General features: G+C 35.1%; 1 protein-coding gene across 3 annotated transcripts in view; it reads right to left on the reverse strand.

The window, feature by feature from the left end:
- Window positions 1–2,181: 2,181 nt before the first annotated feature.
- ATRNL1 (attractin like 1) overlaps window positions 2,182–14,192 on the reverse strand; it is a 442,356-nt gene continuing 430,345 nt past the window's right edge. For 2 of the 3 annotated variants that reach the window (XM_032116252.1, XM_032116251.1), the window contains one exon: window positions 2,182–6,107. In XM_032116252.1, the coding sequence (XP_031972143.1) occupies window positions 5,983–6,107 (125 nt within the window). In that variant the 3' untranslated portion in view covers window positions 2,182–5,982. Of the gene's footprint in view, window positions 6,108–9,356; window positions 9,449–14,192 lie in introns of all 3 variants that reach the window. The other variant, XR_004241537.1, reaches the window with a different exon arrangement.

Here is a 14,192-nt window from a genome sequence, read left to right on the forward strand (position 1 = left end):
GATCCTGTGCTCTGGGCAACTGAGAATGAAGCAGAAGGTGCTGAATGAAAAATGGTTACTTGAAGAAGAAAAACAAAGAAGAAATAATATCAAATCAGACATCTAATAAGCCTGAATAATAAAAAATACAAGTAAATTGAATATACTAGTAAAATATTTACCAAGAAAAGGAAAATTACATTGATAAGGAAAATCAGGAGCAAATTTTGTGACCGCTGTTGTATGAAAAGCCACAGAGTTTGAATATCCGCCAGCAAATGGTTTGGCTTGGTTGTTGTTTTTCCAATTGTGTCTCAAGTTGAGGTATAAAAAAACTAACACCTAGCACTATGAAATGAATCTGATACTAAATAACTTAATAACTAAAATATACTCAGCACTCTTACAGTGACTGTTATTTTTAGATCAGTAAACGGCTCTGAGTACTCTCTATACATTAATTAATTAATCCCAAATATTCCCATGTCATTAGTAAGGTTAATTTTATCATGTCTAAGTATTCCATTAGGAAACTTTTTTGCCATATTTCAACTATCTAGTTAGAAGCAGAAAACAATTACCTGTATTAATACATTTAAAAGATTTTTTTACCTGACCATTTGGCTTTTGGTGCTTTGGGAAGGGATGGGGAAAAAGGGACTTGCAGGAGTACTGACAAATTTCATGTCCGAGAGAAAGCTTTAGGAAAAAGACAGTTTGTGTAGAGTTCTTTCATGAAAACATCCATACTGGTTATCCTAAACATTATGTTCCAAAATTATGTCTGTTTTTTTCTCAAGTATATTTTATAACTGAATGTCTTAAGAGAACTTCAGGACTTCACATGAAAAGATAATTTGTGCTTCATGTTAATTCCTAAAAATCATATAATAACAATGACTTTTTATAAATACCAACCTGAGAATAATTGTTAAGAAGACCCAGACCCTCAGTAGAATGTTTGTGATATCTTCTGGGTCTTGAAGTGTATTTCAAGAGCTCCATTTTTGTCTTGCTTCTTCTCTAATGAAAGGTCTTTTAGAAAAAGGCATTTGCTAAAATTGGAAAATAGGATAGCTAAGAATTGTTTTGATAATAACAGAAAGAGAACAGTTGTTGTTAAGTGAGTAGCAATTCTGTAAAAATTTGTATTCTTTCTGTATTATTAACTCTGGTCTTAGCATGTAAGAACTGCCACAAGAAAATATACTAGAAAAGGAAGGATACAAAAGGATGGGAGACGCCTCACCTTCTGCACTCAGTCTTGGACATGCTGAAAATACTGATACCCAGATGATAATAACTGATAACAACTGAGAGTTGATAACATTTTCTACACAGTGTTTCAAGCACACTTCTATATCCTCACTCAGAAGGACCAAAACATTTAAGGTTTTATTTCTGTAGAAATGGCTGTTATTATGTACATAAACAGTCTCTCAGTTATTCTTCATACTCTTCAATATAATATGTGAGAATATGTGAGGAAACTGAGAGAATGTTCTGATTTACATCAGCTGTGAAACCAATTACATAATCCAATATCTAGATATGTGTGTGTATATATATACACACACACACACATATAGGCACACACACGCATACATACACACATATGCTTTAAAAAGAATTGTTTGGTTTGCCCATCAGTCCTACCCTTGCTTTCTCATTTTAGAAAAGTCAGTTTTTAACGTATCAGCAAGGGCACAGAAATGATGTTTCAATGCACAAACAAGTTTCAGCATACATGACCAAGCCTGGGGTAATATTAGTCCCTTTTCAGCCTCACAATAAATTTTGGAGAGCCACAAGAATTTCAACTATATCTCCAAGATGATAATTTTCCAAATCAGAAATACCTGCAGCCATAAAAATGGCCACATCTGGCCATACAGGCAGTCATATAGAAATATAAACAAACCTTATGAAAGTAAAATTGGATTAAATTAGGAAAAGCTGATACAACACATGTATGGCCCTGAGTTACACAAGCCCAGAGTCTGCAAGGCCTATTTTTGCCATCTTTGTCTTTCTTCACTAGTATTGAATGAGGAAATACAACTGAAGACATTATGGGAAGTTCTGGCCACCTGTAGACATCACTGGGTTTGCTATTACTTGTTATAAGCACTTTATTCTAGATCTGAAATAAGTATCAGCAAACTACAGTTTTTTAGGCAATGTTGCACCTTAAAGACTGGAAAAAATACAGTTAATTTATTTAATTTTTCCCAGTAATGTTAAACATTCTGAACAGGACAAATTTGCTTATAAAAAAGAGGGATTGTAAATTACCTTTAACAGAGAATTTTTCTTTATTGTCAAGAAACCTTTCAGATGCTTTTTAAAAAACTGGTAATGAAATTAGGTACATAATGATTTTATAATTTATATGAATACTAGGAAAGTTATTATGCGTGAAGATTGAACATCTGTTAAAGTGATCCCAAACTAAAATTCTTACCATCAGGATTCCAGCCTCTACATTAAATTATTTAGAAAATAATTATTGCTGCAGATTTTACACATAACAAATTCCATGCCCCAATCTGAAATTGTCAAAATGTTTTTGATTTGGGAAGATGAGAGGAAATCCTACATATAAAAAGAGCAGTCAGCTATGAAAATTCTCAAATCAGATGAATCTGAATGTTCCCTATTCATGCCTTAACATGTCAAGAATTTGACCATTTTTAATAAATAATTTTAATAGTGGCAACATACCAATAACCTTTTTTTTTTTTTTTTTTGTATAGGTGAACAAATATTTCATTACATTTCATAGGAATGTAATGAATGGAAACAAATATTCTGAAGTGTGCACAAATTCAATTTAAGGAGTTTCAGGATTTTATATAAATATAGAAGTACAAAGAGGAACTGAAGTACTAAACCCATGTTACCATGGACAGTCTATGTCATATTTGGAACAGTAATTCATAGCTGCTGAATTTCCCTAAGCAGAATCCACGGACTGAGGAGGGGGAGGTTGAATCCTGACAATCAGAACTTCACTGGGGCTTACTTACCAGAACAGCACTTACTCATTTATTTTTCATCCAATATAAATCATGTTAAGAGTAAAACAGGGCATTCAGCATTTTCTGACTCTAAGAGAGGGTTCCAAAGTTAAACTGGAGAACAGGGTTTAAAAAAAAATGGCCTTTTCTTGATGCAATCATAATGTGACTGTTCATAAGACATCTCATCTGATGTACAGTGGTTGTTACCAAAAAGTTTGCACTTGTCAACAACTAGCAAAATGTAGTTATCAGACATTTATGCTATTTTTACCTTCCAAAAAGAAAGCTTTGGTATAAGATGTGTTTGCAAACTTCTTGTATTTAAGTGTGGCCATTATATAAGTACTTTAATTTACTTCATTATTATATGAATTTACTAATTTGCATGCAATCAGGGATCCTGAGAGAAGAAAGATACTTCAGAAAAAAAAATTCTCAGAGTGAAGGGAAATGCTGAATGATCCCATGACAAACATGCTTTTCTTGTACAATAAAATAACATTTTTTACCTGAAAACACAGTAAAATGGCTGATGGCTATTTGCCTATCTTCAGTGTCACAATAAAATATTTTAATCCCTTTAAAACTCACACCTGATTTTCAAGTATTTTTCAAACTCTGGTTGAGATACAGAGGAATGTAATCCTGTATGAGTGAGCACACTAAAAACTCTCCTACAGGACTGGATGTTCTTTCTGTGGATGGGGTTTCCAGTACATTCAAAAAACACACACTGTATATTTCTTATGCAAAATATTTAGGTTGAGGATAGTACAGAATTTGGAATATATTCCAGACAAGTGGCTCTTTCTTTTTCCTAAGTGTATGCATCATGTAAACCAGTCCCATTGATTTATATTCACTTGAACAGATCAACTTTAAAACTGGCAGAAAGGGTTGTTTTCAAAGGACAATTTTTTTCAATATACTAAGTAGCACTGGTTCAAAGTTCCCAATAGAACCTTTAAAAAGGAATTTTTAAAGTTTTAGGTTATATGAGGTCAGAATAGGCAACAAAAGTCACAAGATTGTGATGGCATTATTTCAAGATAATAATCTTATTTTAAGATATGAAAATACTGAAACAATCATGCCAGTATAAGAAATAATTATACCATAATTCATAAGTGCATAATTTATCAAAACAATAGAGCAGTCATGGTTAGATGCAACCTAATACTCCTGTATAAGATATAACTACATACTGTACAATTGTTCCTTTTTTATAATTATTTTTACACTTAGTCCTCATCCAAATTAAGCTGAGTACTTCTATGTATGAATGACTTTAGGAAATAAACACAACTCACAACAGGGCTTTATTACTGCTACTGCACCACCATGGCATGCAAGTAACTATGTAGTCAACTATAAACAGTAAAATGTCATCATCTTCCTGAAATAAAAAGAACATAAAAAATACAGATATAGTAGTAAACATCAATTATCTTTTATATCTTTCATATTTACCAAAAGTCTATCATTACATGAGACATTTATACCTCTGTATCACTCTCCTGTACTAGGATGGTGGCAAATTTGGAGTTAAACTATACTTTCAACAAGCTTGTACAAAACTACTAGTTTCATATTACACTCTGTCAAGTGTGTAATGCATAAATGAGAATATGACACATCTGCTACCTGCCCCTTAGCATTCTCTTATTCTTTTATATGTTCATGAATTTTGAGTAAATAAAAAGACCAAGGGCCATTAAAGCTGGTTGCCAGGTTATCTGTTGTGGTTATTGAACCCCCAAAAGACTACAGTCCTTTAAAAAGGAAACTTTCATCTGATTTTTGTTGTTGAGTACTGATTGTGTGAGGTTCCATACTGGTTGTTGGATTTGAGAACTAATGTTGGAACCAAGTTGGATTTCTAAATATTTATTTATTTATTTATTTATTTATTTACATTGGGCAATTCCTTAACAGGTGCTAAAGTGACAATGAGATGAAATTCTGCAGTTGTGAGGAAAAAAAATAACTATTCTGTATTACAAAAACAAGAGCCAAAGTGCTGACTGGGATTCATTTCTTCTGCTTGGAGGTCAGGACAATATATAGATACTAGCAAATTTCAATACTGAAATGGGAGCAGGTTGAACAACAGCATGTTCAACTCTCCTTAGATTTGCAGTCTTGGAGACTCTCTTGGAAAAAAAGATTGTAAAAGCAGCTTTTCCACGCTCAGTTAATTTTTCTGATCATTTAGCTGGCATGGAGGATCCTCTTTGTAAAATATATCATCCCTAATTCTGGACAAACTCTGAGGTACAGAAACGAAAGCCCACCCATCACTCTTCTGCAGCCCAAAATATGTTTATGAGGTTTTTTTCAATGCAAAGAAAAAATAATCATGAAATGCTCAAATCATAGTATTTAATAGAATTATCTTTCAAATATTACATGTGGTGTTCTTGGGATACACCTTTGCTGAATTCAAAGGCTGCCTACCTGTTCTGGGCAATGATAAAAGAACACCTAAATCCAAATAGTTCTCTTTAGTTCCTATTTGCTGGAAAGAAAGCTTAGTGCCAATTACAAGGAAAGAACTGTACAATTCCTATTACATTAAGCTACACAAAAATTTCCTTTACTTTCTTGGAACTTGCTCCATTTTCAATCATACAATTTGCTTCTACATTACAAAAAAAAAGTGTTGTTTGTTTGTCCTAGTTCCGTTCAAGGATTTTCCCTGCTCTGATATGGTCAGGATTAAGAATACTAGGTATTTTATTTCGTATTTTGTTGATACCAGGATCCACTCTTTTTATTAAAGCTCATCAAGCATACTCATACCAACCACAAGTTTGTTCTGCTTTGGGGGATAGCAGGCTGTGTGACTAGAACAGAGCACATTACCTCATGTGTTCATTCATAGATTTGCCTCCATAAAAACTGAGGCTGTAGTATAGCTTTCAATGGAAGCCATTTAAAAAGAAAACATTACAGAATATACAATTGCAGTTTTTGAATCTCAGACACAAGTTCCTTGACGTGTTGAAAGGTGATGTTTTCGATTTCTGACTCCTGAACTCTTATCTTTACAGTCCGCAGGCTTCTGTTGTGAAATGTCTATCAGAGCACTTGCAATTGCAAGACCTGTAAGATAAATAAAGGAAAAACAAAATTTAATGCGCAGCTTTCCTGAGAAGAATTCCAGAGCAGCGTGATGGTTTCTTTCAAGCAAAGTTTTTATCGTTTCCCAGAAGTGATCAGTTTTATTTCGAAGTTAGATAACAAGTTCTCACTTTCTTAAATGCTACCTGGTAACAGTGAAGAAACAGTGGAAGGAAAAAGTGCAGTTAAGACACCAGACTGGAAATAAGGAGAACTGAGTTCCATTTGTGACTCCTACTTATTTGCTGTGTGATCTTAGCATGACCTCTCTTTATCACCATTTTCTTGGTTATGTGGGCCAGAAGCTTTCTGACATGAATTTTCTCATATTAAATGTTTGTGCATTGCATTTAGAAATGGATAAAACTATCAAATAAGAAAATAAGAGAGAAACAGAAACTGCAGTTAGGATAACATTGTACCCATGAATATTTGCCTTTGATACATATATATATATATATATATATAATTTATGTGTATATATATGCCTCTCTGATTAGGGAATGTTCAGAGGTTATTATTTACCACAGAAAGATATGAAAGTACCTTTATCTTTCTAGAAAGCACAGATCTGTAAACAAGCAGTGAGCCGTGATGGTCTGGACAAATTCTAAATGTTGTCAACTTACCGAAACTCTTCTTTTTTGGATTCTGGTTAATTTGTTGGTATTTCATGACCTGTTGTAATCTTCACAGGGTATTACCAAGGGCAAGGACAGGCAGCTTAGGAATCATAGAATCATAGGATATCCTGAGTTCAAAGGGATCCACAAGGATCATCAAGTCCAGTTTCTGGCCCTGAACAGGACAGTCCCAAGAATCCCACCATGTCCATTGTCCAAATGCTTCTTGAACTCTTTTAGTGCTGTGACCACTTCCTTGGGGAGCCTGTTCCAGTGCCAACTACCCTCTGGATGAAGAATTTTTTTCTAATATCCAATCTGAACCTCTCCTGACACAACTTCAGGTTGTTCCCTTGGGTCCTGTCACTGGTCACCACAGGGCAGAGATCAGTGTCTGACCCTGCTCTTCCCCTCATGAGGAAGTTGTAACTACAATGAGGTCTCCCCTCAGTCTCTTCCAGGCTGAACAGACCAAGTGACCTCAGCCACTCCTCATTTAGATTCCCTTCTAGACCTAAGAATTTAATAGTCTAAGAATTTACTCTTCCATTTGCTTGCTACTGCATACTTTCTAGAAATTAGTGACTTGTGAAATGCTGTGATTAACAACACACTTAATACATGGCAGTTCACACAGGTGATACTGCAATCTAATGGATTAGGAGTATTCACACCATTCACATGTCCTACTGCAAAAAAACCACAAAAAAACACATCTACATATACCCAAAATGTAAGTAAGGATAGTTCTCCATGCTGCGCAAAACATCCCATTCTCCACCCAATAACATCACCACTCTCCAAAGAAACCTTTGAAGATACTTTTCACCATGTCTAACAGGCAGTCTCTATTTCTTATCTCAGATCTATATCAAACTCAATTTATCTATTACACCAAATCCAATTTTGCAATACTTCTCATGCAATCCCTCAGCACTTATCTACAAAGAAACTGTGCAAAAATTTTTTTTCCACTAACAAATGCTGCTACAGTCTTCTTTCATAATATAAGACACATGGTCAGATTTGGTTCAGGTTTCCAGTATCCTAAAAAAAACTATGCTATTGCACACTGGTAACACTACCTTTCTTAACTCACAAAAAGTTGCAAGAATTAATTAATGTGCATCCAGCCTTTTAAATATGCATAATACTGTAAAACGCTACGTACAATTATCATTGATACATTTCAGGATATGTAAGAGCCAAGATTAATCAAGTTGTTTTTTCTCACATACACAGATATTTCCTGGCATGAGCCAGTGATGCCTTAAATTGGACTTTGACAAATTAAATTGTTGAAATCCTTGAGGCACCTTTAAGCAGTATCTGGTATTAGCAAATTCAGGGATAAAACCTAAATAACATTTTGATGATTGCTTACATGTGTTCCTATCTTCAACAGCTAGGCTTAGGGACTATGCTAAACAGAAGGGGTATTACTAGTGAACAGATTTTGCAATTTCATAGCTATTTTAAAATATATTTGGATGTATTATGCTAACCTCACTTGATATAGCAATTAACAAAAAGGAATCCTTACGTCTAACACTGCATACTGGGATGTACTGGCATGTTGATAGAATTCCATTTAAATCACCTCACTACAGAAGATCATTTTTCAAAACGTCACACAAATCATCCGATGAAATTCATTTATGATGTTCTCTATGCCCAGTGTAGTTCCTTGTTATCAAAGCAATACAATTAACTGGGGGAACAATTCATTATTGCAGACTGGCAGTCTAAAGGAATTTCATTTACCAAGTCAAGCTTGTGCACAGACACTTTGAGCAAGGAGAATTTACATCAAAATAAAACAGAAAAAAATGCTGTCGCTTAAATATTCATTAAAAAAACCCCAAACAATCCAAAACATTCCCTTGATTTTACGGTTTTTTTTAATCTAAATAACAAATGTGAACACATTTACAGTCATTGAAGTTGGAATTGTAAATTGTACAGTGCTCTAGATGCGTTACCTCAACTCCTAAGTTATTACATTTACCTGCCTTCTCTGAATGCTGCTGTTTAAATATCCTACCTAACATCCAAACTGGTATTTTCCAAACCAGTACATGGTCTCTGGTTGCTTCTGACCCTTGAGTAACGTGGCAGAAAGGAACAGTGGAATCAGTAAGGATTCCACACGGAGGCTCAATGGGTCACTTCTAATTTCTTGGAAATTCAAGCTTAGTTGCAGAACCAGCCCCATTTTTAAATTTAGTTTATTTTTCTACTAAATGCTATAGAAATAACCTGACCTAGTTCTATGCAACTCAAACAACCTCTAGCTTGTTTTAAGGATACGTATGCATAGGTCATTAAGAAGTGAGCCCAGTCAAATCATAAGTGGAAAGTATATTTTTGTAAGAGATAATTGCATCCACAATGAGGAAAACACCAGAGAAAGCAATATGAACTTGGTTATCTTTAGCAGAACTATTGTCTTTCCTAATGGAAGTTAAATAGTAACAGTTTATTTTCAGGAAGTGTCTAATCATAAAATTACTGGGGTGTGAATTTTTTCCTTTTTTTTTTTTTTTTACAAGAGTGCAAAACTATTAATAACTAGAGGAATAAAATACAGCAAATCAAATGAGATTACCTTGAAAAGCGCATTCACCATTTATATACAAACAGCCTTTTAATCCTGCATCTGAAAAAGTCATTCATTCTGAGATGCTCTCCTCCCAGTCTCTGTAAAAACAGGCAGTACTATATATTTTAATTTTGCAGCAAAACAGCTTCATTAGGCGTGAAAGGTTAATTGCAGGTTTAAGTGCAGTTCGGGGAACAGTGCACGGGTCTGTGGTGAATAGCACAGTCTGCTACAGGAAGGCTGAGTGCTATAAACTGTTTGCCCTGCTGAAATGTTTTACTACCTCATTTACTAACTGTCTTCTTTTACTGCTTGTATTTGTAGTTCTTCTAAACCTTTAATAGCTACAGTTTTATTTCACTGTAATCAGATTTAAATGGAAATACCCATGCTGGGATGTTTAAACATTTTTCCTCTGATTGTATACAACTACATTTGAACTGATGTAAGGCTACACTATCCCTAATAGTAGAAAAAACCTCTACATTGAAAAATTAGTCTTACCTGCTGGTGTGCATATTTAAAGCCTTTTTTTCCTCCTCTATTGTTCATTTTAATGAGAAATGCATCGAGTTCCTACTATCTCCTTTGTTAAAAGTAAGGGAACAAAGAATGACCTCAGATTTGTGGTTAGGCAGGTAACTGGAAATGTTTCCTTTCAATTTGAATATGCATTATTCAGACATAACATTTGGATAGATGTCTTCACTTGATTAAATTTCTACACGTCATTGTTATGCAGAATCAGAACATTCAGAAACCTGAAGACAATAAAATAACTACGAGTCAGGCAGATCAATTAAATTTCTTTGACGTTTTTACCAAAATTATAGTCATTGTTTAAGGTGACTTTAAGCAATGAAAATAAAATGCCAGCTGCCATACAGAGAGACTTAAACAGCAAAGACTGGGTAAACACTATATTATTAAAGTCACAGCTTCACCCTTCAGTGCCCACAAGTCTTTATGTTCCTTCCATCTGTCGATTCTTTAAAGCCTGGCATTACTGTACATGCTCACCTCATAGTGGACAGAGTCCTTTTATCATAAAGGACCTGTTACTCGAAATTTTTCCACTGTAGATTTATTGAACATGGAAATCTGTAGAAATGGATCTGAGCTGTTTGAAGATACCCTAAATGATGAGAATAATAGAGTGTGGTGCCTCATGAAGGTGATCATAGCACACAGTGAAGCCAATGAAGATAATTTCTTATTCATCAATAAAACTACCAGTAAGAATGTAGGGAATTTTAATGAGTTATGCCATTTATCAATATTTCAAGTCTATAAAAATAGTGTTTGATAAATACACAGTGTAGATCATGTGTGCATAACTGGTATATATACATATACATCTATATGCAAAAATTATGTAATAATGTAACATAAACATGCCATTATGTAACCATATATATATATATATACACATACACAGAACTTATATACAACCCCCAGTTAATAATGAAGTTTTATATTACCTGTTTCTTAATTTGAAGAAATAGATCACATTCACCATAACGTTTATGGATTGCACACATTTATTCTTCAGAGAAAAAAAAAGTGTTTGTTATAATGTCTGTAATAGTGGGGGAACATAACATTCTAGAAGGAACATAACATTCTAGAAGATTGTTACTAGGCAGTGTTTCTGAGTACCCACAGAAAAAATTCTCTTACTTTTTTGAGACATTGTGCTAGAAATAGTCATACTCTGTTTAGTTGTTTGGTAATAGTTTCACAATTTTCTGGTTATTCCTGTGTTCTCCACCAAACTGCCTCCAAATAGAACAACTCATGCTTAATTTTCATGGCTGAAAAGGCCAGCCTGTTCTTTGTGCTGCATACTCCTCTGCTATGGATCAAGTCATATTGGGAGATATCCAAAAGGCACATAAAATGGAACCAGAACAAAATTTGGTATTTAAAAATGTGATGCACAGAGCCCCCTCCTAAGCAAGTGCAAACCTGATTCTCGAGTCTCTACTTTCCAGGAGAAAAATTAAGAGTCATCTGAAGTTCAAGACTGTGCATAGCTAGAAGAACACCACAGATCTAAGTTCATTTCAAAGTCAGAAAATAGTCAAATCCTTCATGTGTATCTGGGTTTCCTGATCTGGCAGGTGTGCCTAGACAGTATCCAGAGATCGCAGACTTAGTCACAGAGAAAAATAATCATAAGCATCTGCCAAGAAGAGTAAATGTCTTCATAGCCTGTCATATTGAATGTTTTTTTATTTGAATTAGATTATTTTTAAAAGGACAAGCTGACAGCATCTCAAATTCACAGTCTTTTTATGGGCTTCTCTTCCTGTTTGATGCATGAATGTGTATTTTAAGTTGACACTGCTCTTACTTTCAGAAAGATGTATTAAACAAACTAAGCTAACTAGGAAATTACTTTGGGCAAGTAACCCCATCATTTTTTTTCAGTGATAATTTTTGCTAGATGGGAAGACAGCCAAGAGGCCAGGAGGTATGTTTTCCTTTTCTTTTGCATATAACTTAATTAAATAAGTAAAATATGAGACAGAGCTTAAACCATAACAATAATGAACTAAATAATGATAGTGTGGAATTAAATAGCCACACACTAGTAGGGAGAAGATGTCATGCTCTTCTTTATTACACCTTTGCTATTTAGTAATAAGAGCTATCTATAAGTGACTAAGAAATCCTTGTTCCCAGAATAGACTTATAAATTACCTGCTGTCAGTTTGTGGGAAATGCAGACTATACAATAAAGGCTCTTTGAAGAAATGTTCAGCCTTTCCCAAATTTTCTCATTTTGAAAAGGAAATGGCCCTACATATTTGTGTGAAATATTTGTGTTCCATGAGGCCAGTGGTGAATTTTTTTTCTTTTTTTTTTAATGCAGTCAGGCAGATTTCCTTCCCTTTCAGAGTGAGATATCCATAGTTTAGTCTGAAATCCAGGTCTGTACAACATCTGGTGCCTTTAAACTGTCCAGCCTGCCAGTGACTATGAGACAGCATGGCTTGTTTGGCCTCTCTGGATATGGACAAGGGGAAGTTGACAATGCTCTCTGGGATGCCTCAGTGTCCTGTTGAAGTGGACCTGGTGGGGAGTTAGAGACACTACAGTAGCGGGACTGGGGCAGCCTAACATTGGTTAACTGAAGTTTTACTCTCCCGCCCTCTTTTCTCAACTCCAGCCCTCCTGGAACACAAGAACCATGGAATCATCCAATTGTTTAGGTTGGAAAAGACCCTTAGGATCATGGGGTCCAACCATTAAGTTAACACTGCAAAGCCCACCAATAACATGTCCCTGAGTGCCACACACACATCTTTTAAATACCTCCAGCAATGGTGCTTTCACCACTTCCCTGGGCAGCCTGTTCCTGTGCCTGACAACCCTTCTGGTGAAGAAGTTTTTCCTAATAGCCAATATAAACCTCCCCCAGTGCAACTTGAGGTCGAGTCTTCTTGTCATATTTTTTTTAACTGAAGGATATTAAAAACACCTAAAAAGGAATAATCTCTACTTAGAATATGTGCAAATCTCATGCAGATTAATTCCTTGCTGCTCTGCCACTGTGTATTACACATCATGTGTTAAAATGCAAGTAATTACACATTTTTCCTACAATGGACAGTAATATTTTAAACATTTGGATTACATTTTCTGTTTGATTACATCTCACTTCCATTGAATAATTTATCCATATGTTATGAAAAGCATCTCTATTCTTGTGATGTTGTGCAGCCGTTTAATTTGTTTTCAAGAAAATCACTATAAACTAATTTGCTACTCTGCAAGAATTTGGTGAGATGCATCAATCACGCCAGAATCTAATTTGGTCTTGTAAACCTATTTCTGTAGAAGAGAAAAAAGTACTCAGAGTACTGAAGAAGCTCTATTTTAACTTACTTTTAGCAATACCTGGTTTAATATAAACAAAATCATCACTGGTTTTGTTTAGAAGTCAGTATCACAGTTATGGCCCAGGTGGGGTTAGTTTATGAACCCCTCTACAGTAATTAGACATGTCTGGATTGCAAAAGTCTCCTCCAGCCTGGCTCACTCGAGGTTGCCTGTACAGCATTATTTTACTCTGCCTCTATCTTCAGCAAACTCTTTTTATTTGGATCACAGATGCCAATCAGAGCAAAATGAAGGTATGAAAGCTGTAAAAAATTGTGAACTTGAGTTAAAATATTTTAAAGCTTTTTACCTAAACCCATTCATGCAATTGGATGCTTTAACCACGCGATGAAAGTTAGAGCCTTACTATACATCATGAGTGGGATGAACACCTGAGGGACAGAGATCTCTCATCCATATAAACAGAGTGTGACTGGCCATTATTACAGGGCTGAACTATATTTCATGCAGTTCAGTAATCAGAATATCTGCGTGTGTGTGAATATCCATGTGTGAGCATCTGGGAAACAGAGCAGGTTGGAACAAAACTGAGCAATCAGGAGAACACTCCGAAGGAGAAAAGGCAGCAGTAGTCACTGGGGTTTGCTTCCCTCCAGAGGGGCCTTTCTTCCACGGGGTGATTTAAAGCAGATCTCTTCCTGTCTGTAGAGGAAATCTGGGGTGATAAACCTCGCCAGGTGAAATTCAGTTTTTATGAATACCTCCCTAATGTTCCATCTGGGTGATAACATATACTGTCAGATTTGCAGCTTTACTACTCTCCTCTTCAAGACAAAACACACCACCTTAAAGACAATAGGTTTAAGGGCCCAATAGGGGCTAATTCTACCCACACTGGAGATAAAACAATACTACTTACATTACCATTTACTTTTAAGGAAGAAGATTAGAAAAATAATCCTCAAAGATCCTTTTTCTCTCTCTTGCCCCCTT

This window comes from Corvus moneduloides, chromosome 8 (assembly GCF_009650955.1).
Source record: "Corvus moneduloides isolate bCorMon1 chromosome 8, bCorMon1.pri, whole genome shotgun sequence".
NCBI lineage: Eukaryota > Metazoa > Chordata > Aves > Passeriformes > Corvidae > Corvus > Corvus moneduloides.